The sequence below is a fragment of the Anopheles coluzzii genome, chromosome 3, assembly GCF_943734685.1.
Source record: "Anopheles coluzzii chromosome 3, AcolN3, whole genome shotgun sequence".
NCBI lineage: Eukaryota > Metazoa > Arthropoda > Insecta > Diptera > Culicidae > Anopheles > Anopheles coluzzii.
Genome location: NC_064671.1, coordinates 13,624,411 through 13,651,744, shown reverse-complemented (window position 1 = coordinate 13,651,744; position 27,334 = coordinate 13,624,411). Strand labels below are relative to the sequence as shown.

General features: G+C 46.1%; 6 protein-coding genes across 10 annotated transcripts; 4 read left to right on the top strand and 2 right to left on the bottom strand.

Moving 5' to 3' along the window:
* The first annotated feature begins 1,566 nt into the window (after window positions 1-1,566).
* LOC120957044 (alpha-aminoadipic semialdehyde synthase, mitochondrial) lies at window positions 1,567-6,818 on the top strand. The gene is made up of 6 exons (XM_040378972.2): window positions 1,567-1,678; window positions 1,866-2,012; window positions 3,805-4,134; window positions 4,207-6,157; window positions 6,235-6,420; window positions 6,506-6,818. The coding sequence occupies exons 1-6, from the start codon at window positions 1,616-1,618 to the stop codon at window positions 6,619-6,621; spliced, it is 2,793 nt and encodes a 930-aa protein (XP_040234906.2). The 5' UTR covers window positions 1,567-1,615; the 3' UTR covers window positions 6,622-6,818.
* Window positions 6,819-8,628: 1,810 nt separating this feature from the next.
* LOC120959875 (ethanolaminephosphotransferase 1) lies at window positions 8,629-16,569 on the top strand. Of its 3 annotated transcripts, none has more exons than XM_040383596.2 (7): window positions 8,629-9,996; window positions 12,610-12,862; window positions 13,912-14,168; window positions 14,250-14,404; window positions 14,478-14,658; window positions 14,732-14,980; window positions 15,914-16,569. In XM_040383596.2, exons 1-7 carry the CDS (start codon window positions 9,940-9,942, stop codon window positions 15,947-15,949), a joined length of 1,188 nt encoding a protein of 395 aa, XP_040239530.2. In that variant the 5' UTR covers window positions 8,629-9,939; the 3' UTR covers window positions 15,950-16,569. The 3 variants fall into 3 exon arrangements, with proteins under 3 accessions (XP_040239530.2, XP_040239529.2, XP_040239528.2); XM_040383595.2 differs by having other exon boundaries at window positions 8,630-9,996; window positions 16,237-16,569; XM_040383594.2 differs by having other exon boundaries at window positions 8,630-9,996; window positions 14,732-16,569.
* Window positions 16,570-17,091: 522 nt separating this feature from the next.
* LOC120959877 (uncharacterized) lies at window positions 17,092-21,489 on the top strand. Of its 3 annotated transcripts, none has more exons than XM_040383603.2 (2): window positions 17,092-17,350; window positions 17,462-18,165. In XM_040383603.2, exons 1-2 carry the CDS (start codon window positions 17,144-17,146, stop codon window positions 18,119-18,121), a joined length of 867 nt encoding a protein of 288 aa, XP_040239537.1. In that variant the 5' UTR covers window positions 17,092-17,143; the 3' UTR covers window positions 18,122-18,165. The 3 variants fall into 3 exon arrangements, with proteins under 3 accessions (XP_040239537.1, XP_040239535.2, XP_040239536.2); XM_040383601.2 differs by lacking the exon at window positions 17,462-18,165 and adding an exon at window positions 20,767-21,489 and having other exon boundaries at window positions 17,101-17,350; XM_040383602.2 differs by lacking the exons at window positions 17,092-17,350; window positions 17,462-18,165 and adding exons at window positions 20,250-20,645; window positions 20,767-21,489.
* An 88-nt stretch (window positions 21,490-21,577) lies between these two features.
* Window positions 21,578-23,659, top strand: LOC120959879 (uncharacterized). The gene is made up of 2 exons (XM_040383608.2): window positions 21,578-22,914; window positions 22,988-23,659. Exons 1-2 carry the CDS (start codon window positions 22,705-22,707, stop codon window positions 23,639-23,641), a joined length of 864 nt encoding a protein of 287 aa, XP_040239542.2. The 5' UTR covers window positions 21,578-22,704; the 3' UTR covers window positions 23,642-23,659.
* Window positions 23,660-23,700: 41 nt separating this feature from the next.
* On the bottom strand, window positions 23,701-24,917 carry LOC120960170 (uncharacterized). Its single transcript, XM_040384178.2, has 3 exons — window positions 24,516-24,917; window positions 24,044-24,453; window positions 23,701-23,978 (listed from the first exon to the last, which is right to left on the bottom strand). Exons 1-3 carry the CDS (start codon window positions 24,726-24,728, stop codon window positions 23,750-23,752), a joined length of 852 nt encoding a protein of 283 aa, XP_040240112.2. The 5' UTR covers window positions 24,729-24,917; the 3' UTR covers window positions 23,701-23,749.
* A 1,485-nt stretch (window positions 24,918-26,402) lies between these two features.
* On the bottom strand, window positions 26,403-26,931 carry LOC120959880 (uncharacterized). Its single transcript, XM_040383610.2, has 2 exons — window positions 26,757-26,931; window positions 26,403-26,674 (listed from the first exon to the last, which is right to left on the bottom strand). The coding sequence occupies exons 1-2, from the start codon at window positions 26,864-26,866 to the stop codon at window positions 26,446-26,448; spliced, it is 339 nt and encodes a 112-aa protein (XP_040239544.1). The 5' UTR covers window positions 26,867-26,931; the 3' UTR covers window positions 26,403-26,445.
* Window positions 26,932-27,334: the final 403 nt, after the last annotated feature.

Below are 27,334 nucleotides of genomic sequence, written 5' to 3'. Positions count from 1 at the left end.
ACGGTCTAGCGATGTGCTCTCTGAAAGCGTACTCACGACTCCAATGTAACTTGAGGTATTGTTAGTCCGATTCCGACTTCAGTAAAATCGGAATCACTAGTTCCGCTCGAAGTCGGAGTCGTCTGAAGTCATTTGGAATCGGAGTCGTCCGGAGTCTTCCGGAGCTCAAAGTCATTCGGAGTCATCCAGAGCTGATCGGAGTCGACCGGAATCGGGGGGTCATAATGAGCCGTCCGGTGCAATGTAATTGTCATCAGACATTTCATTTTATTTTTTTTTGTCTTTCACTTTGCACGTACACTTCGTATACATGGCTTTATTTCGAAGGCTGGCTCCGGACGACTCCGATTCCGAACGATTTCGGATGATGCTGGACGACTCCGGACGATTCCAGCTCTGAACGATTCCGGGCGACTCTGGATGACCCCGGACGACTTCGGGCGGATCTAGTGGTTCCATTTTGGCGAAGTTGGTATCTTCGCTCCGATGAGCACATCACTACTCCGGACGACTCCGGACGATTTCGTACGACTCCAGATGACTCCGGAAGACTCCAGACGAATCAAAATGACTATGGATAATGTTAGGTGGACCTACCTTTCAGAGTGGGTTCCAAAAAGAGAGTTTCGGAGGGGGTCGGAGTTTTATCGGAGTCAACTTCGGATTTTTATCAACTTTATCCATTACTCGCTTTTTTGTCGTCCACAAGGACAGCGGAGGCCCAAATTGAGGTAGGCCCAAATTGAGGTGGCAAGATGGCGTGGAGGCGTCCGCCATTAAGGCCGGGATAACGGACTGGCAGACGAAGGCGCGAGACCGCGAGCGGTTTCGGACACTCCTGAGGCAGGCCAAGACCGCAAAGCGGTTGTAGCGCCGGATAAGTAGCCCATTACTCGTACGACTTAACGACATGTCCGTTAGCAGTTCAAGACCGGAGGACTGACTATCCTGCTGTGGGTAAATCAATAAGACACTGGCAGTTGGGAAGGTGAAACATTATGTAAATTCTAAAGAACAGAAGCAAATAAACTGCGAAATGAATTATGAAGGATGGTGAAAATGGTAAAGAATCATCCCACATAATCTTAACAAGCTCCCATAAAGCTAAACAAGCCACTGCCATCCGGGGTTTAGATCCCAAACCCTATTTTCCAATCGAATCTTGAATAGCCTTTTGAAACAATTATTTCAATATTTGTTATCGCAACATATGTCAATTTAAAAGATAAAATCATTTAAAGTCAAATTGTTCCACATTTCTTTACGCAAGCTTTACACCGCCGCTCGCAGCTACACACAATAGCAAACCATTTTCAAGTGCAATTTTGACGGGCCGGCTTTTCTTATCAATGCATTATTCCTAAGCCAGGCCCAGGCAGCGCTAGCCTTGTGGCCCCTTTGCTCGTACGCAACAGCATGGTTGCAGCCCAAGATGTCCGAGTACCCGGCTCGGTGCAAATCTCGAAAGACTATCAATAATGCCCGATTCTCCAGAGTGCTCTCCATGCTCTATCATCATCTCACACGCTGCGCCTCTGGTATTCCCTGATACGACGGAGCCTTCAGCTCAGCTGCCAGGCGTCGTCAGTCCTACTCCAACCGCCGAACCGCTAAGATGTTTCGTATTTTAAAATGTAGTGAACACTTATCAGCACGACACTTTACTCGTGGCAAACATGTAAGCAACCATCCTGTCTCCTGCTCTGATACGTACTGTGTGACCAGACCAATCTGATAGGCAAATAGACGTCCACTAGGGGCGTTTAGAGGATTGTACAGCACGTATTTTTTTTGTAGCTAAAGCGTAGTTAGTGTGGCCTACTAAAGTTGCTGCTACTTGTGTCTATTTCGTTTCCTTTCCCCAGACTGGAAAAGTGATCGCTCTGCGACGTGAAGATCAATCAGTATGGGAACGTCGAGCCTCGTTTTCACCCGCGAACGTGAAAAAACTCATCAAGCAGGGCGTCAAGGTGATAGTGCAGCCATCGAACAGGCGAGCCTACCCGATGCAGGTAAGTGTCCTCACGCGGTGTCTATCGCTCCCAGCTCACTGGTGGTCCAAATAGGAACATATCATTAAATCGCATCTACACACTGTTACCAAGGATTGGGCAGTATCAGCAGCAGCAAACGGTGATGCGCCAACGTTTCTGCGTGCCCCTTATCTTAATGGGTTGAGTAATTTAAGTTGAAGATCGCGACACGATTGAACAGCTTCAGTAACCAATTGAAACCAGCAGCAGCAGCAGCAACAACTACTACTCATGCACAAACTTTTCCATTGGACGTAAACTGTGGTCAACACATTTGGTCTTATCACCGCTTAAGCCTCCGGACACTCGCGCCAGAACACTGGCTGCGAGCGAGATAGTGACGTGCACGGAGGAGGAATTTTGTAGTTCATCGCTGCCGTTGATGCTTGCGTCCTTGCGTGTGTCTTCATCTTTGCCGCCCACCTTGGTACGCGCAAGACAACCTCACTCGCCGTCGGAGGAAAGACCGTTCCGATAAGCAAGCGATTTGCTGCAATTGTTGGCTTTTGCATGTCTGTTTGTCCACTCTGTCCATACCCCCTGGGAGCACTAAGACCAGAGTTGATGATATGCTGGATGCAGTGTGTGGCAGTTGATTCCATTGCGCTGCTTTTACGCAGCGTAGTAAAGCACGTGAGCAGCTTGGCGCACTGCTAGTTGCTACTTTGTTTCTCACGTCGCCTACTGTTGTAGTTACTATCTGTTGCCAGTTACTTACGATTGGACACTTGAAACCGTATCATCGGCGCAATATCGACCTATCATTTCAAGCCATGCTTGTTGTTATTGCAATTTGATTAAGCGTGATATAGCACATGCCGCCGATAAGGATAGCGGAGGTCGCTTGTCAACCGAGCCATCCAGCTATTGCCCAGGGAGAGATACTGTGTGTAGATACTGGCGGCAGTAGGGCGGCTGGCATGATCTACGCCAGCCCATGGGCAGAGCCTACAGAGTGCTGATAAGCTGGTTTTGATGCGCTGATGGCGCTGTTGTACACACCCTCCGAGAGTTGTGTTTTTGTTTTTCTTCGCTTCGCTTCGACCCTCCCTGATGTAGCAGCAGGCCACAGGGTTCGGTTTGTACGGCCTCTCAATGAATGGTGGTAGATTGAATGACGAATGGTGGAAAACCGTGATTCCTATCAATGGCACACGCTTATAGATTACTGTCAGCTGGGCTGGGAGTATGGAAGGGCTGTTGGAATTTCTGTAGCGGGTGTTTTGGAAGGTAGAAGGAGTATCAATGAGGCGTAGTTGAACTGAAACGGTCAAAACAAATCATTTAATTGGAAGCATGAATTAGTATGTTTATACAATAATGCTCAAAACAAGCTTAACGGAAAGATATGATCGTTTGATATGATCGTAGTCGATTTACTCGTTTAAAGCGAGATACTTTTAATCAATTTCATCAATTTGTTTCTTGTTTTTACTTATTCTTGAATTATACATCATAATTCAATAAAATTAAGATTTAGAATAATATCTAATAAGATCTAATTATCTGAGAAGTGAAATGCTGTATATTACCTACATATTTATCCCCATTAACATCAATTCAACTCAAGAAACTAGTATACAATTTTAAGTTCATAGTTCCCACTTTATATACATCTGAAGACTCCATAACATTTGATGCTATTAGGTTTCAAAACCCCAAACAAACAAATGGAGAAAGTGATGAAATCCAATCCAATAATTGGAGAAAGGATCCAATGATGATGAAGTAGCAGGCAATACAAACCATTCTTCAAAACTTTCTTTCACAGGCTTATCTGAATGCTGGTGCCACCGTTCAGGAAGACATTAGCGAAGCTTCTGTCATCTTTGGCGTAAAGCAGGTCCCAGTAGATGCTCTGATTCCCCAGAAAACCTACTGCTTCTTTTCGCACACGATCAAGGCGCAGGAATCGAACATGCCCCTGTTGGACGCATGTCTGGAGAAGAACATTCGGCTAATCGACTACGAGAAGCTTATGGATCGTAATGGACAACGACTGGTAGCCTTTGGCAAGTACGCCGGCGTGGCCGGTATGGTGAACATCTTGCACGGGCTCGGTTTGCGTCTGTTAGCACTGGGACATCATACCCCGTTTATGGTAGGATTTCTTCTATAGTTGTCTGAGTGTCTATTTTCATGCGTTAATCAACTTTCTCTACTTTGGTTACAGCACGTTGGTCCCGCTCACAACTATCGTAACTCGTCGATGGCACGACAAGCCGTCCGGGACTGTGGGTATGAAATATCGCTCGGCATGATGCCCAAATCGATCGGACCGCTCACGTTCATCTTCACCGGTTCCGGTAACGTGTCGCAAGGTGCGCAGGAAGTGTTCCAGGAACTGCCGGTAGAGTTTGTACCGCCGGAGATGCTGCGCAAGGTGGCCGAACACGGATCCACCAACAAACTGTACGGCTGTGAGGTGAGCCGCTCGGATCATCTCGAGCGTCGCGAGGGTGGCAAGTTTGATCCCGTCGAGTACGACCAGTACCCGGAGCGGTACGTGTCCACCTTCAGCAAAAACATTGCTCCATACGCATCGGTCATTGTGAACGGTATCTACTGGGCGGTGGGTGCACCGAAGCTGATCACCATCCCGGACGCGAAGAATCTGCTCCGACCGGCCAACACACCCTGGCTACCGACAAGCCGAGGATCACCCGCGCTGCCCCATCGAATGCTGGCGATCTGCGATATTTCGGCCGATCCGGGTGGCTCGATCGAGTTCATGAACGAGTGTACAACGATCGATACGCCCTTCTGCCTGTACGATGCGGATCGTAACAAGGATCAGAAAAGCTTCAAGGGTCCGGGAGTGCTCGTCTGCTCGATCGACAACATGCCGACGCAACTGCCACGCGAAGCGACCGATTTCTTTGGAGATCTGCTCTACCCGTACGCGCTGGACATACTGCAGAGTGACGCATCCAGACCGCTGGAGGAGCACAACTTCTGCCAGCCCGTGGAGGGTGCGATCATCTGTAGCAATGGCAACCTAACGCCGGGCTTCGAGTACATTAACGAGCTGCGGGAGATGAACAACCGATCGCGCCACAAGACGGAAGGATCGTACGAGGGCAAGAAGCGAGTGCTGGTGCTCGGTGCTGGTTTCGTGTCGGCCCCACTGGTGGAGTATCTGCACCGGGAGTCCAACGTCAGTATTAAAGTGGCGTCGCAGTACAAGGAGGAAGCGGATCGGTTGGCCCACCGGTACCAGGGCGTTGAGTCGGTGTACGTTAACGTGCAGGATGAAAGTGCCAACTTGCAGAACTTGTGCGAGGAGAGTGATGTGGTGGTGTCGCTGCTACCATACTCCCTGCACAGTGTCATTGCGAAGCACTGTATCGCTGGGAAAACACATCTCGTGACGGCTAGCTACGTCAACGATGACATCAGTGCACTGCACAGTGCCGCTCAAGACGCTGGCGTAACGATCATGAACGAGGTTGGACTTGATCCGGGCATCGATCATCTGCTCGCACTGGAGTGCATTAAGGACGTGCAGGAAAATGGCGGTGTAGTTGAATCGTTCGTCAGCTTCTGTGGTGGACTTCCAGCGCCCGAACATTCCAACAATCCGCTACGGTATAAGTTCTCGTGGTCACCGCGCGGCGTCCTTCTGAACACGCTGTCCGCCGCCAAGTATCTGAGCAAGGGGCAGGTGGTGGAAATTTCCGGTGGTGGTGAGCTTATGTCGGCACCACGGGAGCTCGAGTTCCTGCCCGGCTTTGCGCTCGAAGGCTTCCCGAACCGCGATTCGACCAAGTACCAATCGCTGTACGGGCTGACGAACATCAACACGCTGCTGAGGGGCACGATCCGGTACAAGGGCTTCTCGGACACGATCAAACCGATGCAGCTGCTCGGACTGATCGATCCCAATCCCCATCCACTGTTGCATCCCCACGGACCGGAGCTTACCTGGAGACAGCTGGTGGTGAACATGCTCGGATTGGCCGATGCGGACATTTTCATTGAGAACCTAAAGCACAGGCTGGCGGAGCGTGTAGGCACGATCGAGGGTTTGGAGGAGCTGGGCCTGCTGGACAATGTTCCCGTAGTAAAGATGGGTTCGCCGTTGGATACGCTTAGCTACTATCTGTCGAAGAAGCTGGCCTTTGGTAAGGACACTCACAAACGAACTCCACTGATTTCGTAACGCTATCTTTCACAATGAAACCTACAACTTCCTTTCCAGAGGACACTGAACGTGATTTAATCATTCTACGTCACGACGTTGGAATTCGCTGGAGCGACGGACGCCGGGAGGAGCGTGGCATCAACTTCGTCGTGTACGGTCAGCCTGCCTCCACGGGTGGTCACTCAGCGATGGCCAAAACGGTCGGATTTCCGGCAGCGATTGCAGCGAAAATGATTATCGATGGTAAGGCTGTCTCTCGCACTTCCGGTTAGGGAAGCCAAAACTAACCTTTTTTCTTTCTTATCTTTGTACCTCTCGTTCGTTTCAGGTGAGATCCAGCAGCGCGGAGTGGTGCTTCCGTTCTCGGCAGATATTTACCGGCCCATGCTTGCACGCCTGGAACAGGAAGGTCTGACAGCTACCACGACTACGAAGGTGCTGTGAAAAGGAGCGAAGAAAGGAAGGATGATCAACATGGATAAGAATTCGCACAAATAATGTGCACAAGACAGTCGAACAATCTGGATGCTAACTGATTGTATGAAGGTGGGCCTTCCTAAAGTTAAGATAAGGTAAAATAAAACTGTAACTCAATTTGTGAATGTAATTAATTGACACAATAAAATGTGACTAAAATCGAAGAGCTGTTTAATAACACAACGAAATCTTTATAAGTTTGGGTTGAAGCATCTCACCAACCTCAACATTCTCCTTAATTCCGTCTTGGTGTCCTACATCATTAATTGTTTATTAATAAATACGTTTGTGAGTCAACATATTACGATTGATATGTAATGATCTAAACCATATGGACTGTCTCGTTGGTCTATTCGATCAATGGGCATACTTTTACAAGACTCGATGGAATCAATTCCCATCCGGACTTACCCCTTTGTAGCAAGGACTCGATAATCCATTTGCTTAGTACTGATAAGTCTGGCAAGCCTACAATAGCCAGTATGACTGCATACACGAAGGAGGTAATCCGCTGAAAGACTCATCAGAACGTGCAAGGCAGGACGTGGTTCGATCCTCATCTCAAAAAAACAGTAACACTAAACGCAGAAAGTCTAAAAAATCTGGATTTTACCTGTTTATGAGTGTTTTTATTTTTACTGATAAATTCTCGTGGCACAGTCGTCAACTCGAACGATTTAACAACATGCCCGTCATGGGTTCAAACCGTGTATTGACAGTGTCGCCAAATGTAGGACTGACTATCCTGCTATGGGGAGGTAATCCAAAAAACCCCACAAGTGGTACAGGAAGGCCTTGACCGACAACGGTTGTTAAGCCAAAAGAAGAAGAAGAAGAAGAAGAAGAAGATAAATTCTACGATAACTTGTTCTAACACAGACTTTGTTCGTTCCGTAAAAAAAATGTCTTCCATCGAGTTTAAAATTAAAATTGATTACTAAAACCATAGGTTTTTTGTTTCAGGGGCTTAAAGGTCTTTTCGTAGTCATAAAACACATTCGTTAAATGTTGGAAATATTTTTGAAAAATTTATACTTCTTCATTCGGATCCTCATAGAATACGAAAGAAATCGAAAAAAAACCTGCGGCAATCACTACATTTATATATTTTACACTAAAAAGTAGTTTCCTAGATTAAACACTCTGACTTAATTTTTTTATTCAGCAGGAACGGTCCGAAAAGGCCGTATTGCTCACTGTGACTTAATAACTATTATAAAAAATTAAAAAAGGCCAATTAAATTAAGAGCAGTATACTTTTAAAACATACATCTGAATAATTATAAATTGAAACTTAAAAAAAACACAACGAAATAATTGGCCAATGCAAAAAGAATTAATAAAAAAACAAAAACAGTCCGTAATTTGATTTTAATGAACATTAGTCAGTCAGATAGTGAAAAATAAACTTCAAAATGAATCAATGAATTCATCCGTTTATCAGTGCATGCCTGCAAGGGCCGCACCACAACGCCTCGGCATAGTTCATGCTAACGGCTTACAAACTGCACTTCCACCTCGTTAAGTTGCACGGTGCACGACGTTCATCGTGTTTGAACATACGCACTTAAAACTTGACGATTCTTATCAGCTGCTCATCCCTCTACCCTCTCTACCGGGCAGGCGAGTGTGCACACAACTACCAGTGCAACCCAGCGTACCAACCATCCGGGGGTAGGCAACCCAGGGAGCGGAGCGGGGCCCATGCGGCCTATATGCAAAAGGCCCGGCGGCCGCCATCACCGTCGTCTAGTCGGGTCGTGCTCGGAACCAGAACGAAGCCGGGTCGGGATTATTTATCGTAAGGCAGCGCTCTAGCAGCAATCGAACACGACATCGAACATGAAAAATGTATGGGATTTGACATGTTCGATTTGATAACCAACAAATCGAACATGTCAAATCCCATACATTTTTCATGTTCGATGTCGTGTTCGATTGCTGCTAGAGCGCCGGGTAAGCGAAACGCTCCGCAGCGGTCCCGCATTCGTTAGCGAACCGTTGAGTGAAGCGGAAGCCCTCGTCCAACGCGTCCGAGGGCCCTTTTTTCCCCTCTCGAGTTGGGTTGCTGTCGTTGTTGTTTTTTTTTCCTAACCGGGTCGTCGGAATTGTTCAGTGTTTGTGTCTGAGGCGCGAGTGATGATTTTTTTGTGTTGCCCTCTTACCATACAACCGCAAGGCCGTAGTTGAAGGAAGCCTCTTGAAAGCTTTGCAAGCTAAGCTAATTAAACGAGACAGTGGCGTAGAGCATTGTGTACAAACAGCTGTAACAGGTTGTTCTCTTTCGTGGAGTGTGGGTGTGTGTGTGTGGTGCTACTAACGATTTTGTAGTAAATTTCAATTATTTTACAAACCTAAAACGATCGAAACGTAGATCGAACCACGTAGTGGCCACCACTATCGCCTAAGGTCTTGCACCCGGAACTGTGATAAGCGGCGTACAACAACCGCGGACGGTAGGGTGGGGTTGGAAGTGGCTGACCTGACCCGTTGCAAGTAAACCATGTGCTTAGTACCGTGCCATTGACACAGAGAACGATCTTTGTCGGTTTTTAGTACAACACCTCTCGCGCTCGCGTGTGTGCGTCGGAATTTCTCGTATGATCTAAGAAAGCGTAAAACGCTACTACGACTACTACCTCTCTATAGTGTGTTGAATTGGTTCCGATCCGATCCACGAGCAAGGGCTGCTGAGCGGTGACGAAACGGGAGCGCGCGACCGCGTACTCGATTGTTCTTATCACCCTGTTGCTGCTGCTGCACCCCGCCAAATCTACCGTGACCCCGTGCGGTTTATGACGGATTAAAAAGCCCACTCACGCGTACGGTTAGTACATGTGTTTGTGTGCTCGTGTCCTCGGCTACGGTAATCCCGGCCAGTCGTTTGCGCCCTGAATGCGCTCTGATACCCGGCCTGGTTGGTGTGCGCAAACTGAGCGAACGAGCTCAGTATGATGCTGATTACGGCATTTGCCGGTTGTGTCGGTGTAGTGTAATTAGTGTGTGATAGTGGCAGCTTCATCCGCCGGCTCGCGAGAGGATCGTTCGTCACTTGCGCCAATCCGCGCCAACGCAACGTGTCGCACGCGAAAGTTAGTTTAGCGCAAAACCGTTGAGCGGATAGAACACAGAGGCACAGGGACGGCCAGCTACCGATCGCAACGTGCGTGAACGTCACCGGTTAGATATCGTCTATAGTGTACACGTGAGAAGTGCGCGTGTTTTTGTTCAGCGGTGTAATTCTGTGCTTTTAAGATTAACGATCGCAACGCCATCATCATCATCATGATCGGGATTAAATACCTCAACGATGCCCACCTCAAGGGGTTCGAAAAGTACAAGGTAGGTGTACTTCCGCCGAGCAAGCAAACGACCCGGGCAAGATATGCTAACAACCGTCTCCGCAGTGTCCGGACGTGTGTGTGTGTGTCTTTGTGGTGTTTTTGTTGTTGTTATTCAGCTGAATGTGATAAGTGGTTGCGCTGGACAATTTGAATTGGATAACTCATTCCCTCGCCGCCCCTCCAGTATCTGGAGATGATGATACTGTAGTGAGGAGGAGACCCAGACCAGAGCAGCCATCTGTGGAGTTGTGGCAATGATGCGCGAAAACATTTCTCATGTACAACGTCTGCTAAAGATGAGCTAGCAGTCCACGCGCTTGTCTGGATTGCGTGACGATTAGACAAGCGTGTGAGGAGCACATGAGGGAGGCAGAGAGTACAAGAGCAAGGAAAGGAGAGGTGTGTGTGTGTGATTGCACCCTGGAATATCCCACTCTCTTATGCACAATCGTACGACATTCAACGGTTAATTTGTATCGAATGCAGCAAATGGTCTTGGCGATAAGTGTGATTGTGACGCTGTGACGCAATCCGGGAATCGATTCGATTAGAAACTCGTTTCAGTTATTATTTTTCGGTGTTATCGAGTCGGAAGGGTTGCTGCGGCAGGCTTTGTTATCGTATTATTTATTGCCTTTCAACCAGCAGCAGTAGCGAGCGTAGATAGCGGCATTTAGATCCCTCCGCAGTCCGCATATCAGCAGCGCCAGCCAGCATCGGGCCTTTCTAACGAGAATGGGTTGAAATTTGATGGGAATTTAACCATTTACGAAAGTGTTGTCCCCTAGACGAACATGAGGTTGTTTCTTCGTTAACAGAACATGTTTCATCAACTGCTTTGGTTTATTATTTCCAATGATTTGGTTTGGAGGAAAAAAATCTTCAAGATAAACATAAAACAAAAACCGATGACTTTGTAGCACCACCATGGGCAGCTGGTGCTCCACGTGTGCAGTTATTTAGAACACTTTTCACGGTAAACTCGGTTACACAGTGGCGGCACAACTGGGCCATCCCATCGTTGTGGTACTGTTTACCGCTGCAGCACGGTGGAAACGTACAACAATGAGCTCGATTGTTACTGTTTTCCCCTGCTTTGTTTTGCAAAACCGTACCGTGACTTTATTCTAGCAACCGAAGATACGCGGCGAACCGGAGAGTTTCACTTTCGATCGTCACGAGCCCTTGGAAGACACGGGCCTATAGGGCAGGGGCCTTACAGTACGATGATGACCTTATCGCGAACGATCATGGTGATGATGCAGGTTGCTTGAACTCTCTCTCTCTTTCTCTCTCTCTCTCTCTCTCTCTCTCTCTCTTTCTCTCTCTCTCTTGCTCTCATTACCGCCCCAGTCTGGAAGCCAGTCTAAGTCAGTTTAGTGCACTCGTGGTGCTCTCAATTGCCATACGCCACGGTGCGCAAGAATACACAGATGCGAGATGCGAGACACGTTAGTTAAACGAGCTAAGCTTAGTGATGCAATAGCTGATAATGGTCAGCAGTGACCGTCTGTTTCATTCAACGATCACACATTCCTTGGGAGAATCGGCTGCAATCGGTGGCAGGCACTTGTACTTTTGCTACGCAAAAATGACCACCCAGGATCGTTATTTTGATACTAGAATAATGAAGTATTAATGCTCTTTTATTGTGTTTTAAGTTTAAATTGCATTTCTTGCTACCAGATCACTCAACCCGCTCCAGAAACCGTCAGAAAGCCCTTTGGAAAGCTATGAAATCAAAGTAGGAAACATAAACACCATAGCAACACCAAGCGGGAAGCCCAAGCTCCTGACCTCGACTTCAGCATTGATTGTTTCTTTGCGCCCGTCTTACCAAACGTACCGGCGCTACAAACAGAGGCATCTATAATGACCATCCCCGTACGACCTATGCCCTATTTCCTCAGCACTCCAGAACGGCCCCGTACTAACTCCTTCCCAATTGATAATCCTCCCTGAATCCCCCTCCGGGACCCATGATTGGCGGGGCCATCGATTGCCACTGGCAGGGGAACAACAATCATCCGACACTGTTGGCACAATGGGAAACAGATCGATCAACCGAATGTGTGTGCGTTGGAACGTTGAGCGTGCGAACTGTGACGCCTGTTTACAACTTGTTTCTTTTCGTTCTGGTCGACCGAGTGGCCGGCATGATTGACAAACGGTTTAAATCGCACGGTTAATGTGTTGTGTTGTACAAGACGCAGAACAGAACGAAGTACAGCATGGTGTTCATGGAACACGGAAATAATATTTTTACTATGCCCTCTTGTTTGCTGGTTTGGACAAATAATGATAGGAACCGTGAAGAAGGGCGGTTCTTGTAGGCGCAATACACAAAAAGAAAGAAAGAAAGAAAAAAACGCAGGGCAAAAGTTATGAATAAATCAGACGCCATCGGCGCCACTATCGGTGGCCAGCTAGTGGCGTGACCTTCCGGGGAGGGCCAGCAGTCTGTTTGATAGAGAGCATCGTCAGAGAATTTAAATCGTCATTGAAATACACACAAAAAAGGCTAATAATTTCCAAGAAGCATCCACATAATATAAGAAACTATTCTTACATCTTTCGACGCCTCATTTTTTTGCTTTCCTTATCTTTTTAGTACAACTGCGTCGATACTAGTATTCTTAGTGTGTATGTTATGCACCCGTTCTGGAACAAGGTGGTCCTGTTCTGTCCCCGGTGGATAGCGCCCAATCTACTCACCTTCACCGGCTTTCTACTGACCGTGGTAAACTTCTTCTTGATCGCGTACTACGATTACGACTTCCGCGCGGCCACCGAAACTCCCATACCCATACCGGACTGGGTATGGATACTGGCGGCAATCAATCTATTCGTAGCTTACACTTTAGGTAAGTATTTTCGGGAGATGCAATTACTGGAAAGATCGGTGTAATATAGTGTTTTGATTTATGAATCCTTGGAGCAGGCCTATTATAAAACATTTACCTTAGAAATTACTTTAGAATTGATAATCAAATCATGATGATACATCTTTGAACAGCTATAAAGCTTGAAACAACGATTCAGACATTCAAAATATAGAACGACTTCTCACAATCTTAATGAATGGATAATTCAAAAATTGTTGTAAAGAAAAGTTCTAAAAAACTTATAAAACTCTAAGTTTTAGAAAAAAAAATTAAGAGCAATAGTTACAAGGAGTATCAGGTGTTCTGGGAGACTTTCTAGGCTCTTAGTTAGTGCAAGCAAACATTATGTTACTGAAAGTGGAAGATTCATTTGGAATCCAATTCAAATGTTCAACTGTTCGAATGCAAGCTGATACAGTTCAAAGTAACTATCTGTAATATGATGTAATACTACCAACAAAGTATGAACTCTGGACATCATTAACTCTAGTGTCAATGACCACCTTCCTGGGTAGTTTTGCTCGCTTATTTATAAATATCTTTTGATAAAAAAAAGTCGTACATGCTTGAAACTCATAGAATGCCTGGAGAACTATGTTTCACATTATCTCGTTGTAAAACCAAAAATATGTTTGTTTAATTTTTTCCCATTTTCAATTACATCTACCACCTGCCCGGATAGACCATACATTTTGTATGGGGGATTGCAGTTTTGCGGATAGCTTGTACCTTTTGATCGACTCGTCGTTTTTGGATGCATTTTTTTATCAAATTTGATGTACTATACATGATATACAGAACTTATTATGATCCTAGAAGGTAAGGCCTCTAATCTCCCACATTTCCGGTAAGGAAAACACTTTCCGGGATTCCATGATCGGCTGGACAATCAAAAGTCGTGTTTTATAAGTCCGCTTATTCTTGAACCTACAACGGGTTGATCGTGGTACTAAAATCATGTAGTAATTAAGTGTTCATGAATCTTTGAAAATGCAATGTCTTAATCCGTTTTCTTTTCTTTCCAACAGACGGTATCGATGGCAAACAGGCACGTAGAACCGGAACCAGCGGACCGCTGGGCGAACTGTTCGACCATGGTCTCGATTCCTACTCGGCCGTCCTCATACCGATCTACATGTTTACAATATTCGGTGCAGCCGATCTGCCCCCGGTACGCATGTTCTTCATTACACTGAACGTGTTCATGAACTTTTACCTGCCGCATGTGGAGAAGTACCTTACCGGTGTAATGTTCCTGCCCTGGGGTTACGATTTTGTTATGTGGGTAAGTGAGGGTGCTCCAGTGAACCGTGTGCTAGTATGCAGAACGATCTTTCTAAACTCACTCCGTTCTCTGCTCCTCCAGGGCGTTTCGATCACGCTAGCGATCACCGGTATTTTTGGTGCTGAGTTTTGGCAGATCCCGGTGTTCGGCATGAAACCGTGCCACATCTTCGAGCTGACACTGTACATTTCAGCCGTCATTACTAGTCATCCTATTATTATATATAATGTATACAAGTATGTATTGTTTGAACGTAATCGTTGAAGATGAGGTCTTTCAAGCAGTGCTTTCATTCTTCACATTTTACAGATCCTATCGTGACAAAACGGGTAAAATGCGATCATTCAGGGAAGCAATTCGACCCCTCGTACCGCTCAGCAGCCTGTTCATACTCTGCACCCTGTGGGTACTGTGCTCCCGCAATGGTATTATCGACATGGAACCGAGGCTGTACTTTGTAATGTGTGGCACACTGTTCTCTAACATTTGTGTAAGTAAATTCGCTCCTTAGAATCGGGCCGATTCGGTAATTCATGTTCCGTTTTCTCTCCCCTCTCTCCCAGTGTCGGCTCATCGTAGCACAAATGTCGGACACCCGGGCCGATCTGTGGAACGGGCTGCTTAACTTGCTGTGCGTCGTTACACTCTTCTCCGTCCTGCCGTACCCATCGCTCGGGCTGCCCGAGCTGAGCATCGAGATCGAACGATACCTGCTGTACGGGCTGACCGTGTGCGTAACGATCGCGCACCTTCACTACGGTGCCGGGGTGGTGCGCGAAATGTGCCATCATTTCCGGATTCGCTGCTTCAAAGTAAGATCGGATGCAAGTAGTAAGCGTACCGCGACCACCACTAATAACCTAGACGTTAACCGTAACGGTAGCCATCCTAACAAGCATCATCTTAACCAACGCCAGAGCAAAGCTGAGTAGTAGTGTAGTGCGCCCTGGTAGTAGACTGTAGGAGTGCGCCTTAGAGTAGAGATAACCCTATAACAAGTTGCCAATCCATACCCAATTTACTACTGTTATTACTACTATAACTACTACTACTACAACTACTACTACTATGTGTTTTGCTTCTAAGCAGATCGTCCCAACAGTGAAGCGCAATGCAACGAAACTAGCACTGGTGTAGTGTGCGTTGTTTGTGGGCAGAACGTCTCCCGTACTGTGGTGTCGCGTCTAGAAACTCCCAATGTATGTAGTGTGGTGTGTTATCCCAATGTACACCCGTACTAGACGATGGTGGTATAAATGTGACTGGTGCTAGTACTATCATTGTCTAGTGCACAAGATACCAGTAGTGATACGATCACCCGGGTAGGCTGTGTTTTGTCATCGTATCCCTTTGTTTTTGTTTGAGCTGATTAACACATGATACTCGTTTCGCATGGCGCTAGATTTTTTGTGTACTATTCGAAACATTCTTGTAAATTAACTGTACAGAACTAAGCCTAATGTTGTGTCCTTGTTTTGCTATGTCCTGTTCAATTTCCTTTTTGATGCCCTTTTGTGCCTGTGTTGCATTTGAACCCTGTAGAGAACGATGAACGATCAATCGAATGAACTAATAATTTACTACTTGATTTTCTTCCTAATCGAACCACTCACTACTGCTTACATCCTAACGAAACGGTTCCCCAAACTGATCAACAAACTGATCGCAAACACCAACAACAACAACGACAACAACAACAACAACGAAATACTCTCTAACTTTAACCAATATTCCCACGAGGATAGATAGCGCCGCACGATAAGCCTTTGCTAAGCTACTAAACTCAATAGTTCGCAAGGGGAGGGGTGGGAAGGGGGTTATGCACTAAAGTAAATCAAAACCTCCCCCTAAAACAAAAACAGTATATCAGCATGCCCAAACGATAGTCTGCGATGAGGAGCGATTTCAGCCCGTATTTATTCATCATGCGTTCCACCGAGAACTGAAAACAAAAGGAAAAGCATATAAACAAAACCCCCGCCGGCCAGTAGCATGTGTGGTTGAGCCATGTGATCGTAGTAACCGATTGGTACGGTTTGTAATACTAAACGTATAACGTTACCCACAGATACCAACCAGTCCGTTACCGCAGACGACACCGCCAGCGGACGATATGGAGGACATCGAGCTGTAAATGAGGGAACGCGCGGGAATCGGAATCGAAATCGAAAGTGCTTTTAGTACGGAACGTTTATTACTTATGCTTATAGAGCGGCCTATTATTTTAGGCTTCGGGCTAGAAAAGTGGAAGTGGGTTCTAGGGTGGGATACTGCTATGTTGTACATATACATGTTTACCAACGTTAGACGAGCGGGGTACTTGAGAATGGAGGTGTATATTTAGAACTGTAAGGTGTGCAATTTGGAGATGAAGGTGGTTCTTCGGCAAATATAGCAAAATGACAGTAAAACCGGTGTGTTGACGGGGTTTGGTTTTAATTATATGGTCCAATTTGACGTAGACCTTCACGGTCCCGCGGTAAGAGCGGGTGCAGGTATCCATGGCAACACGCATATCATCCTGTTAGCTCCTGTGAGTGTTCGTTTAGGAGCTGAAGATCGACATCCACCCGATTATGCAGCCAATCTGTCAAACGCCTGGGGTGGATGCGTTTGGCTCATATCAGTTTTGTTACGTTGTTTGTTTCTCCGCTGTACTTCATTTATTATTAGCTATCACCAATAAGAACAATGCATTTTTTACGTGAACAAAAGCTGTTTTTTATCGACAAAGTCGTACAACAACTAGGATATTGTTTGAACTACCAACGATTTTTTAATTGCCGAATTACTTTGAAACTGTTAACGAGTACACTAAGCACAAACTAACACCACTCATTGGAAGAACATCGTGTTCAGTAAACTCGGCGCTATCTTATCACGCTCTCCACAACGTACATGAGGGTGGAACTCCAGTCGTTACAGCCGTCCGGTGGACGAGCCCATCCGACTTGGCAGTATCTAACCGACCGGCCATGGAGGAGGATCGCTTGGTAGAAATCCCGCGAAGCGATTGGGAAGAGTGGCGCGATCTGTACAAGCGAGACTGGCCCCGCCATGAGATAGGATTTAATGTGGTGCAAAATTACATCGACTGGTCGAAACACGACCGTAAAATTAAGGACCTGGTGCTGTACAGTCTCAATGGCAGTTGGCGGGAGAATGGAACGTTTGTCATAATCGTAAGTATCCGCACGGCCCAGGTGCTAGGTTACTATTGGGTTCAACGAGTAATAAGATCGGTTCTTTCTTGTTTACTTGCGGTTGAATAAAAAAAAAAACGCTGAAAAAAGGATCGTAATTATTTGCACATGTACACGCTGGACGAGTCTTTGGATACACTACGCCGCGCTCTAGAACTGGTTGACTGGGACTACTACTACATCGTGATGTGCGAGCATGAAGCGTTACTGTTCGATACGTTTAAAAAGCTGAACGTGCGCGTTGGGATTGCACGGCCACATATAATGTACTTCCTGCCCAAGGAAGAAGCCTTGAAATTCAACGTAATAATTCCAGCAGGTCTTCGGCTTGGCTCGCTCGAACCGCGCCATGCTAAAATTATTACCGACCTGTGGCCGCATCGTGAGACGGGCTCGGAGTTTGTTATAGAGCGATTAGTGCGCTGGAACCCTTCGATGGGTCTGTTCGATGAGCAGGGTAACCTACTCGGATGGTGTTTGTGTATGCAAACCGGTTTGATGGCATCGCTCGGTGTGATCGAGCAGCGCAAAGGATACGGTAAGCTTGTGGTGATGGCGTTCGCTAAAAAGCTGGCCGAAATGGGACGAAACCTGTACGCCACCATTCTGGTAGAAAACGAACCATCGAAGGCACTGTTCGCTGGGCTTGGATTTAAGCCAACCAAAGACATAAACTGGATCCGTAACCGCGAGCGAAAGTTTGTCGAATGGAGCATTGAACCTTACTTGGCCCTGGTTGGTGTTTCATAGAAAAAAATGATCGTTGATAGAATAAATACACAGTGAAATTTAAACGTTTGGTGTAATATGCTATACATGAGAAAACTGGGTAAGTAATAAAGCAAACTAACAACCCTTAGTAGATGTAAAACAGGAGATGAACTTACTCACTGTTCGTGTTGCTACTATTTACCAAGAACAAATGTTAGCTTTGTAATGTATATCTTTCTTATCTTTATTATATCGCCAAAAAGATTTAATGAAAGTGATGAATAGGCAAATCTTGTTTCAACGGATCATCGCCCAAGGCAGATTACCACGCCAAGGTTTAACAAGATTTCTACAACTGCGGTCTGTTAAAATTAGTTCTACTTAGGCTTCATCCATCCATTACGAAACGCTAAAATTACAATTGTTTGACCTCCTTTTCCCCTAATAGAATGTTGTAATGAAAAATATAGCGTTGGAATAAATTGAATTGGCTCGCTGCATTAATTGCATATTGCATTGTCTCAAATTGATCGAATTTGAATGGAATTACACCAGTTTCCAGCTACGGCAAAGTATCATGCAGCTAGCTTGGAATCGTATACCTATACGTATACGTAATACGTGCCACTACGATCGAATGTGTTCAATTACCGTTGTATTGCGGCGATCCCGTGACAAGTCGTCAACTAACACGACTTAACAACATTCCCGTCGTGGGTTCAAGCATCGTATGGACCGTGGGATTGTTAATCATCAGCGCATCGCCAAGAACAGCAATAAGGTTATTAATAAATAGTACAATTAATATAATGAAAGGAACTAATGACAAAAAAAATATAATTATTAACACGATAAGCGCTAACGTTAAGAGATAGGCAGGAAATACATACCGTGACGTGACGGATGAATAGATGGGACAATTGATCAATCAGCAGAGAGTTGGAAACAGGATCAAAGACGGATTTAATAACGGTGTAGTTTGCATCAACTTGCTTGAGACAGTTTCTAGCTGAAACGAGACTAAATACAAAATAATAGTATCAGGTATAACTAAAACCATTTAATATCTTCTCATTAAAGACGAGGAGAGTTGTATCTGACCACATACACACTAGATGGACTAGAAATGCGTTCTATGAACGACTGGTTCTCTCCAGCCACCCCCGAAATGCAAGCGATATCATTATCTTATGTACCTACTAGCCGGAGGCTCGTCCGTGATAGAGCCCAATTGGACGGCAGTAAATTAGTTGACGACGACAATCTCAAGGTGGTAGAGGAGTTTTTCTTTCCTGGAATGAAGGTAATATAGGCACATGATATCAGCAGCGGAATCCCGAGGCGCTTATTTAAGGGAAATTGTGCCTACTACGATTTTCATCAGCTACTTAGCTACAGAAGACTTCGTAACCGCACGAAACTCGATATGTCGCTCACTGATTAGCCCGAATGGTGAATGCAAACGCTTTGGGCATGTTTGAGCTACGCATTCTCCGGTGTATTCAGGCAGAGAATGTGGAGGCAAAGGATGGACTATGAGCTTACTGAAATGTACAAATTGGCGTATTAACACGCGACCAAACTAATGTAAGCTTGACGAAGTGTCCACGTTGTATGAGGGATTGACATCTTACCAGTGGCGGGAAGCGGGTCTTTTCTCGGGGCCTCTCGATACCTCGTGGCCTCGTGATCATCCAGTTTCCTTAGCGTCTCATCCGCGCCTGGCTGTACGCTGAAGCGGATATGTTGACGGTGGCAAAGGCCAACAGGATAAAATGCCTGGAGTATGTTACGAGGTTACCGAACTTATGCCCAACCATGAAAGTGTTCAACTACGACCCACAATAATACCGATAAACTCGCTTTGTTCGCTTGTAAACTTTTAAAAGGATAATATTTTATAAATGAAAGTGGCCATCATGGAACTAATAAAGCAAAAATCGTTTAAAGTGATCATATTTAATTAAAAAAAAAACTTCAAATTACAGTTCCAAAATAGTTCCAAAATTTTACATTGCAATATTCGGAACGGAAATATTCGTAAGTAGCTCTCTCAAAACCACCCATAGAAACAGTGTATTTTTTCTCGCAAACTATCTGGTTTTTATCAACCACAACAAAATTATGCAACAATGAGAAAGCCATTTGTATCGCTAACGCTCCAATTCCCAAATTATTCCAGAACAATTAATGAGTGCTATATTAAGCACAGGACAGAAAAAAGAAACACTGAGCAGCATATGTTCAACAAGCTTAGCGCTATCTTATCACACAATTCACAATAGTGTGCACAAGACGCTTTACAACCATCGGGTGAACGAGCCCTTCCGAGTTGCCAGTGTTTCAACGACTCACCATGGGAGAGGATCGTTTGGTCGAAATCTCGCGTAGCGATTGGGAAGAGTGGCGCGATCTGTACAAGCGAGACTGGCCCCGCCATGAGATAGCGTTCAATTTGGTGCAAAATTATATTAACTGGTCAAAGCACGACCGTAAAATTAAGGACCTGGCACTGTACAGTCTCAATGGCAGTTGGCGAGAGAATGGAACGTTTGTCATAATCGTGAGTATGCGTATCCCCCCCGGTTGCTACATTAACCAGTTGCGTAAAGTTGTTGCTAGGCGCAATGGGTGCTAAGATCTTTTTTTTTCTTGTTTGCCTACGGTCCCACAAAAAAAAACAGGATCGTATCGATTTGTACATGCACACGCTGGACGAGTCGTTGGATACATTGCGCCGTGCCCTAGAACTGGTCGACTGGGATTACTACTACGTAGCCGTGATGTGCGAGCATGAAGCGTTAGTGCTCGATACGTTTAAAAAGCTGAACGTGCGCGTTGGGATTGGGCGTGCAAATACGGTATACTTCCTGCCGAAGGAGGAAGCCCTAAAATTCAACGTGGCGGTACCGGCAGGTCTTCGGCTTGGCTCTCTCGAACCGGGACACGCTAAAATTATTACCGACCTGTGGCCCCATCGTGAGAGAGGATCGGAGTTTTCAATCGAGCGGCTAGTGCGCTGGAACCCTTCGATGGGTCTGTTCGATGAGCAGGGCAATCTGCTTGGATGGTGTTTGTTCACGCAGCCCGGTGTGATGGGATCGCTCGGTGTGATCGAACAGCGCAAAGGGTACGGCAAGCTCGTGGTGATGGCGTTTGCTAAAAAGCTGGCCGAAATGGGACGAAACCTGTACGCGAGCATTCTAGTGGAAAACGAACCATCGAAGGCACTGTTTGGTGGGCTGGGATTTAAGCCCATCAAAGAGACAAACTGGATCCGTAACCGCGAGCGAAAGTTTGTCGAATGGAGCGTCGAACCTTACTTGGCCGCGCTCGGTATTTCATAGAACCAGAAACGTTCGTTGTTAGAATAAATACGAAGCTCAAATTAAAGGTTTGCAAATTAAGCTAATGCCCTTTTATGTTTTTTACCTACGAAAAATGCTAGCTTTGTTGAATGTATCATTCTTATTTAATGATAAAAATACTGCAGATAATGTGTAAATTAAAAAGTAACAACATACTTTAGAATCGTGGTTAATAAGTTCATCAACTCAAACGCCTCAATAACATGCCCGTCATGGGTTCAAGTTTGAAATGGACCTTACCTCCGTTGCAAGGATTGACTATTCGGCAGTGTGGTAATGAATTAAGTCTCGAAAGCCTGTATAGAAGAAGAAGTAGGGTTCAGCTACAAATATCACAAAAAGTTTTTTGAGATTTATCTTGAAAACCTCAGCATACTCACAATGCATTACAGATATTCAGAGGAACTCATAATCCAAAAATAATTTCTTATATGCATATCCAAAAAGAGTTCAATTGCCAACACATAAAGTTCAATTCCCTTTAGTAAATATCAAGTAAGTGTCCCAACATCATTTTTCCTAGTATGAAATCTGTATAAGTGATTGTACTTTCCACTTTATTTAGAACTACATTTAATAAATTTCACGATAAATAGTTAAATTCCTGGTGCCAACTAGCAACTCACTCATAGGTGAGTGGGATTTTAAGAGCGATTTTTATGGCTCTTAAAGTGTGAGTTATACAGCTAAATCACCATTCTAACTCATTGACACTGAATCGCCCGCCGCTACTGAGCGGTTCTTCCCATCACTAACGTTAAACATCGTACTGGCCGTACCTCCGACAAGCGAGGCTGACTACGACTGCCCAATACACGCTAAGGCAGACTTTTGCACCGCAGAAGGCTTCGTAACCATGCAACAAACACACAACCGACGCACACACAGCGCACAGCTGTCAACATCAGCTGAGCCGCTACTGGCAGACTCCCAAAAGCGAGCGCACTCTATCTTCTCTGGCCGCAAAACAACCAAACCCACTCTCCCGAACTCCGCATCGCCAATCCTTCCAGCAACGGCATGCGAAATAATATTGAATAATCTTATCAGCTGTGTTTTTGCAGCACCTTACTACTCCTCAAATAACCAGCAAACCAGTGTGTGTGTGCGTGTGTACCTAAAAACAGCCTCTAATAAACACACACACAACCATTCCCAACACTGTGTGTGTCCCCTGCACTGTTTGCACATCACCGATTGCACGGCAGGCATGGGAGGAAGCCGGTGATTTAGTACGCCTCAAACAAATCAGCAATGCAGAACGACACGCTCGTCCGGATCCCGGCGAACGCTTGGGAGCAGCTGCGCGATCTCTACCGGCAGGACTGGCCACGGCACGAGATTGCCTACAACAATGTGCAGAACTACATCCGGTGGATCGAGCGCGATCCGCAGATCAGTGCAACGCTTCTTGTCTACAGCCTGAACGGCAACTGGCGACAGACAGGAACCTACATAATTATAGTAAGTTTTGCCAGAGCACCTACGCTTGAACCACCAAAACTAGTCTGTTGTACTCGTGCGCCCTTCTCAACAGGATCATACGGATGTGTTTATGTACACGCTTGACAGTACGGGCGATACGCTGAAGCGTATGCTGCTGCTGCTCGACTGGCACCACAGCTATCTGATGAACATGTGCCTGTATCGTGCCACCGTGCTGGAGGTGTATCGGTTGCATCGGCTCGAGATTGCGTTCGACAGTGCCGATCTCATCTATCACATGCCGCAGCAGGTGGCGCACCGGTTTCGATACGATCTGCCGGTGGGTCTATCGCTCCAGCGCATCCCGCCCCACTATGCCGCCTTCATCTACAACCAGTGGCTGAACAAATCGGTCGGCACCGAGTACTTCATCGAGCGGCTGCTTCGCTGGAACGTCTCGATGGGCCTGTTCTGCGAGGGCGTTCGGGAACCGTTGGCCTGGTGCATCCGTACACAGAACGGTGCGCTCGGGCTGCTGGGTGTGGTGGCCCAGCGCAAGGGGTACGGTTCGCTCGTCATAAAGGCGATCGCCCGCCGGCTAGCGGAGCAGGGGTACAGTACGTACGCGAGCGTACGGCGTACGAACGTGGCCTCGCGCAAGCTGTTCGAGAAGCTCGGTTTTCGGGCGGTCGGCGAGGCGAGCTGGCTGAAGAACATGAAGGGTACGTTCGATGGTTGCGAGCTGCGGAAGGCAATAAAGGCATGAGGCATGCGGTTCGGATTTATTTTCCTAACTTGGTGTCGGGGTGTGTTGTTCAATCAGTGTCAGTGTCGTTGTGATCGATTCTTGTGTCTTTGGTGGGTGGAAGATATGTCACGGTTCGCGTTTGTGAAGTTTTGTCCAGTACCACAGTTCCACAGCACTGAATCCTAACTGTTCGAACAGCCTGCGTGAGGCCACATTGCTTTCCACGATGTACGCCTGGGGCAGCTGATCCTTTGCGTGCAGTTCCGCTGATAGTCGTTTGATTATAGCACGTCCCAAACCTTTGCGGCGATGATCGGGCATCGTTTGAAAAATGGCCAACGATCCCGTCTGATCACTGAAAGGGGAACGCTGGACGGTATTAGCTTTAATAATATAAAGTGGAAATAAACGTATACTCACATCAAACACCAGGCAACAAGGCGATCCTTAGTGTCGTACACTCCCAACGATGGATTACGATTGATCAGACGGGTTGGCAGTTTGCTAAAAACGGTATCACTATGTACCCACTGCTCTTCCACAATCTCACTATCATCCGGGCTCACCGGGCTAAAGCGATACTCTCTTTGCAGTTGCTCTTCATTGCCATCTACATCCCCACAGGGAGTCATCTGTCTGTAGCATACCATCCGTTCATCACTGTCCTTTGCGAAGGAATGCGAGCTGACGATCCGATCTACCAGCTCTCGGAAACGGGAATCGTACACCAGACTAACGATTACATCACCATCCTTCATAACTCTTCCAAGAATCCACTCCAACCCATCAGTCGTTGCTTCAAGGGTGTAGAAGAATAGCTCCTTACAATCCTGGGAAACACCGTTAAACCGTTACTTCAATATTCAAAAGATCACCTCTTGTTAGAGCTCACCCTCAGCACGAATGTTCCCGTGCTTCTCCAATCACGTGAGGGATCGGTAACCACTTGCAACTCCCCGTCCCGGGCCAACGTGCGCCAGTGATAGCAGTTATCCAGCGTGTAGTAAGTGTACGCATATCTTGGCCATTCGATGCGATACAGATCACGCAGCACGCACAACTCTTCCAGCGGGATGATCTGCAAGCTGCTAGCCTGGGGTGACATGATACGCACGCAGAGAGAGTCGAGTGAACTTACTTCAGCAAAAGTTGACACACTACTACGGGGCCGGCTAAACAATAACGCTGGTCGTTTCCATGCAATTGTGGGGCACGTTTGGAGATAAGACGTGGGGCACGTTCAATTGTTGCCCGACTGTTGCCATATGCCACTGCCCGTTTACCATGCGCTTCCATAAATGCCGACACGGCGTGATTGGTGGGTGAAAACTACTGTCCAGTGGTTGATCGAATGTGTAAGTTTATTTCTTGGAGGCAAAGTAAAAATGAATCATTTGCTTGTTTGCTCTTACGGCAAGGCAACATTGAAGATTACTTATTCTAAAACACAAAATCTTTCTGTAGTACAAAATGGAACTTAAAGTCTGTATAAAATATCGGAGCTAGTATTGAACTTGAAGCATTGAGACATACAAATCCTAGGGTCTGATCGACCAGAATTGGACCGAAACTGAGGCGAGGAAGCTGGACAACAGAGACGGTGAGTCGATTGCACCGTTGAGAAGACCATCAGATGAAAAGATACTGTGCGTTTTGTCTCCTTACGGGAAGAGCCTCAAGGCTTAGAATTGCATCGTTGCAGGCTTGCATCGTATGCATTGAAGATTGGCACGGTCGCGCCAGGGAAGAAAGCATCAATAAGAGCCAGTTGGCTTGCGCTGAATAGCTTCAATCCGAACAATAGTATAAGCAGTTGTAGAGCTGCATTAGACGGTTTTGATGCACACCGGATCGCGAAATTCTTTGATCGTCCTGAAGAGGAGGCCAAGCAATCGGTTTCTCCTAGCAAGGACATCATCAGTATGCTCTTTAAAAGCCAGATTCGCGTCAAGCATAGCACCAAGATCCTTCACACATGCTTCCCGTTAGACAGCAATGCTCTCTATGTAGTAGATTGCTGAAAGCGGGTTCTTCCCTGGGAAGAATGAAATAAAGCTGCATTTTTGGATACACACCGTCAGGCTATTGGATTTGCGCCAGGGACAGAACAAATGAAAATAATATACAAAAAATAGAAAATCATACAAATCAATCAAATAGATACTGCAGTTTCAAATGACAATATTTCTAGGAATAATTAGAATGTCTCTAAAATAATATATAAATAAAAAATGATAACAATATTCTAATACATACATACAAATACATACCTACAAATTGCTAGAATATTATAAACTTTTAAGATTGATATAAAAAACACTATTTAGCTGACTTTTTTTTGGTGTTTTAAATATTTATTCGAATTAAATGTTAATTAATGAATTATTTCTTCCCACCGTGCATTGCTCGCACGTTGTTATTATACAATAATGTAGCACAAACAAGTCGGCAGGCAGGCAGGCAGGCAAGCCATGCGGATTGTTGCCCTAAAAAGCCCATCGTTCCGCCTTCCCCGATGGTTGGTCCGCCTTGCTGAGATAAGCGAATTAAAAACAGATCATCTCAACAGACGGGCCTAATCAATCGATCACTCGCGAACTGGGGATCCGGATCACAGTTATGTAAACTACCGCGACCCCTCACTTGTACAGCCGTTTTCAATCACCGGCGCTGCACCGGGCCGCCGCCAGCAATTATGTGTAGTGTACTGTTTGGTTGTTTTTCTTTTGTGAATGCTTTTTCTCTTTGTCGGTGCGCAACAGAGGACATCGGTGCAGTTTGCTGAGGTACGCGGTAGCTTTATTTGTGACTGCGACTATGACTTATCGTCCATAGATCTCCACCAAGAAGTCGAGCGGATTGCCGATGAATCGTGTCTGGAGGGCAATGTTGACGAAGCGCTGGTACAGTCCACCGCCAACAACGTGCGCCTGGCCAGTGCGGTTAAACGTGCGATCATAGGCGCGGATGGCCGTGATGTTGTAGATGCCGGTGTAGTTTACATAGCGGCTAACCAACGCGCCGGGAATGCCGGGAGCGGCAGTCACTTGTCTAGGGAGAGATAAAACGTTAAACCTTGGTTAGAAACAGGGGACCTCTTTAGTGATGGCATCAATTACGACTAAATACTTACGAGTAGAGAATACGATCACCCGTGTTGATCGTGCCCAGGATAAGATCTCCATGGATCAGACCGAAAAGGGCGACTGCCAGAAACACGCACGCGACAATGAACTTGGCCATGGTAATATCTTTTTGCAACAAGCTTGTCGGTCAACTTTGCTGTCGAATGTGTCTGACAAGCTACAAGGCAGCACCTTTTATACTAGCGACACACATAGGTTCCTATCAGTCGTTTTGGCGCCTATCGATACAACTAAGATTGCTGAATAAAATACCGGAAGCAGACGCCGATAAGATACAGGGAAACATGCTTTTCCAATACGAAAACGAGAAGAGCAATGTACACCGGGCGTCGGTTTGGGGCCAAGGTGGTTGCGAGGAGCGTTGATCGTCGTGTCACCTTCGGTAGTTTGATTCCCATTTGTGCGAAACGGGGTAACGAAAAGGGGGTGTGTTTTAACAATGAATAGAGGGTTAAAGCTTTGGAAGTAATCGTACTTGGATACGGTAACGGGATAACCCGGGGAACAATTGAACGTGACTCACAGGAGAATGATATTTCAAACGGATATGCATTCGGCCGTTTCC

Coding starts and splice junctions, on each gene's coding strand:
- LOC120957044 (XM_040378972.2), top strand. CDS start 1,616: ATGTTTCGTATTTTAAAATGTAGTGAACACTTATCAGCACGACACTTT. Junction 4,135..4,206: donor GACATCATACCCCGTTTATG/GTAGGATTTCTT, acceptor CTTTGGTTACAG/CACGTTGGTCCCGCTCACAA. Junction 6,158..6,234: donor GTCGAAGAAGCTGGCCTTTG/GTAAGGACACTC, acceptor CTTCCTTTCCAG/AGGACACTGAACGTGATTTA.
- LOC120960170 (XM_040384178.2), bottom strand. CDS start 24,728: ATGTCACCCCAGGCTAGCAGCTTGCAGATCATCCCGCTGGAAGAGTTG. Junction 24,454..24,515: donor CGGGAACATTCGTGCTGAGG/GTGAGCTCTAAC, acceptor GGTGTTTCCCAG/GATTGTAAGGAGCTATTCTT. Junction 23,979..24,043: donor CTTGTTGCCTGGTGTTTGAT/GTGAGTATACGT, acceptor TTCCCCTTTCAG/TGATCAGACGGGATCGTTGG.
- LOC120959879 (XM_040383608.2), top strand. CDS start 22,705: ATGCAGAACGACACGCTCGTCCGGATCCCGGCGAACGCTTGGGAGCAG. Junction 22,915..22,987: donor CAGGAACCTACATAATTATA/GTAAGTTTTGCC, acceptor CCTTCTCAACAG/GATCATACGGATGTGTTTAT.
- LOC120959880 (XM_040383610.2), bottom strand. CDS start 26,866: ATGGCCAAGTTCATTGTCGCGTGCGTGTTTCTGGCAGTCGCCCTTTTC. Junction 26,675..26,756: donor GGTGATCGTATTCTCTACTC/GTAAGTATTTAG, acceptor ATCTCTCCCTAG/ACAAGTGACTGCCGCTCCCG.
- LOC120959877 (XM_040383601.2), top strand. CDS start 17,144: ATGGAGGAGGATCGCTTGGTAGAAATCCCGCGAAGCGATTGGGAAGAG. Junction 17,351..20,766: donor ATGGAACGTTTGTCATAATC/GTAAGTATCCGC, acceptor AAAAAAAAACAG/GATCGTATCGATTTGTACAT.
- LOC120959875 (XM_040383594.2), top strand. CDS start 9,940: ATGATCGGGATTAAATACCTCAACGATGCCCACCTCAAGGGGTTCGAA. Junction 9,997..12,609: donor AGGGGTTCGAAAAGTACAAG/GTAGGTGTACTT, acceptor TTATCTTTTTAG/TACAACTGCGTCGATACTAG. Junction 14,169..14,249: donor GTTACGATTTTGTTATGTGG/GTAAGTGAGGGT, acceptor CTGCTCCTCCAG/GGCGTTTCGATCACGCTAGC.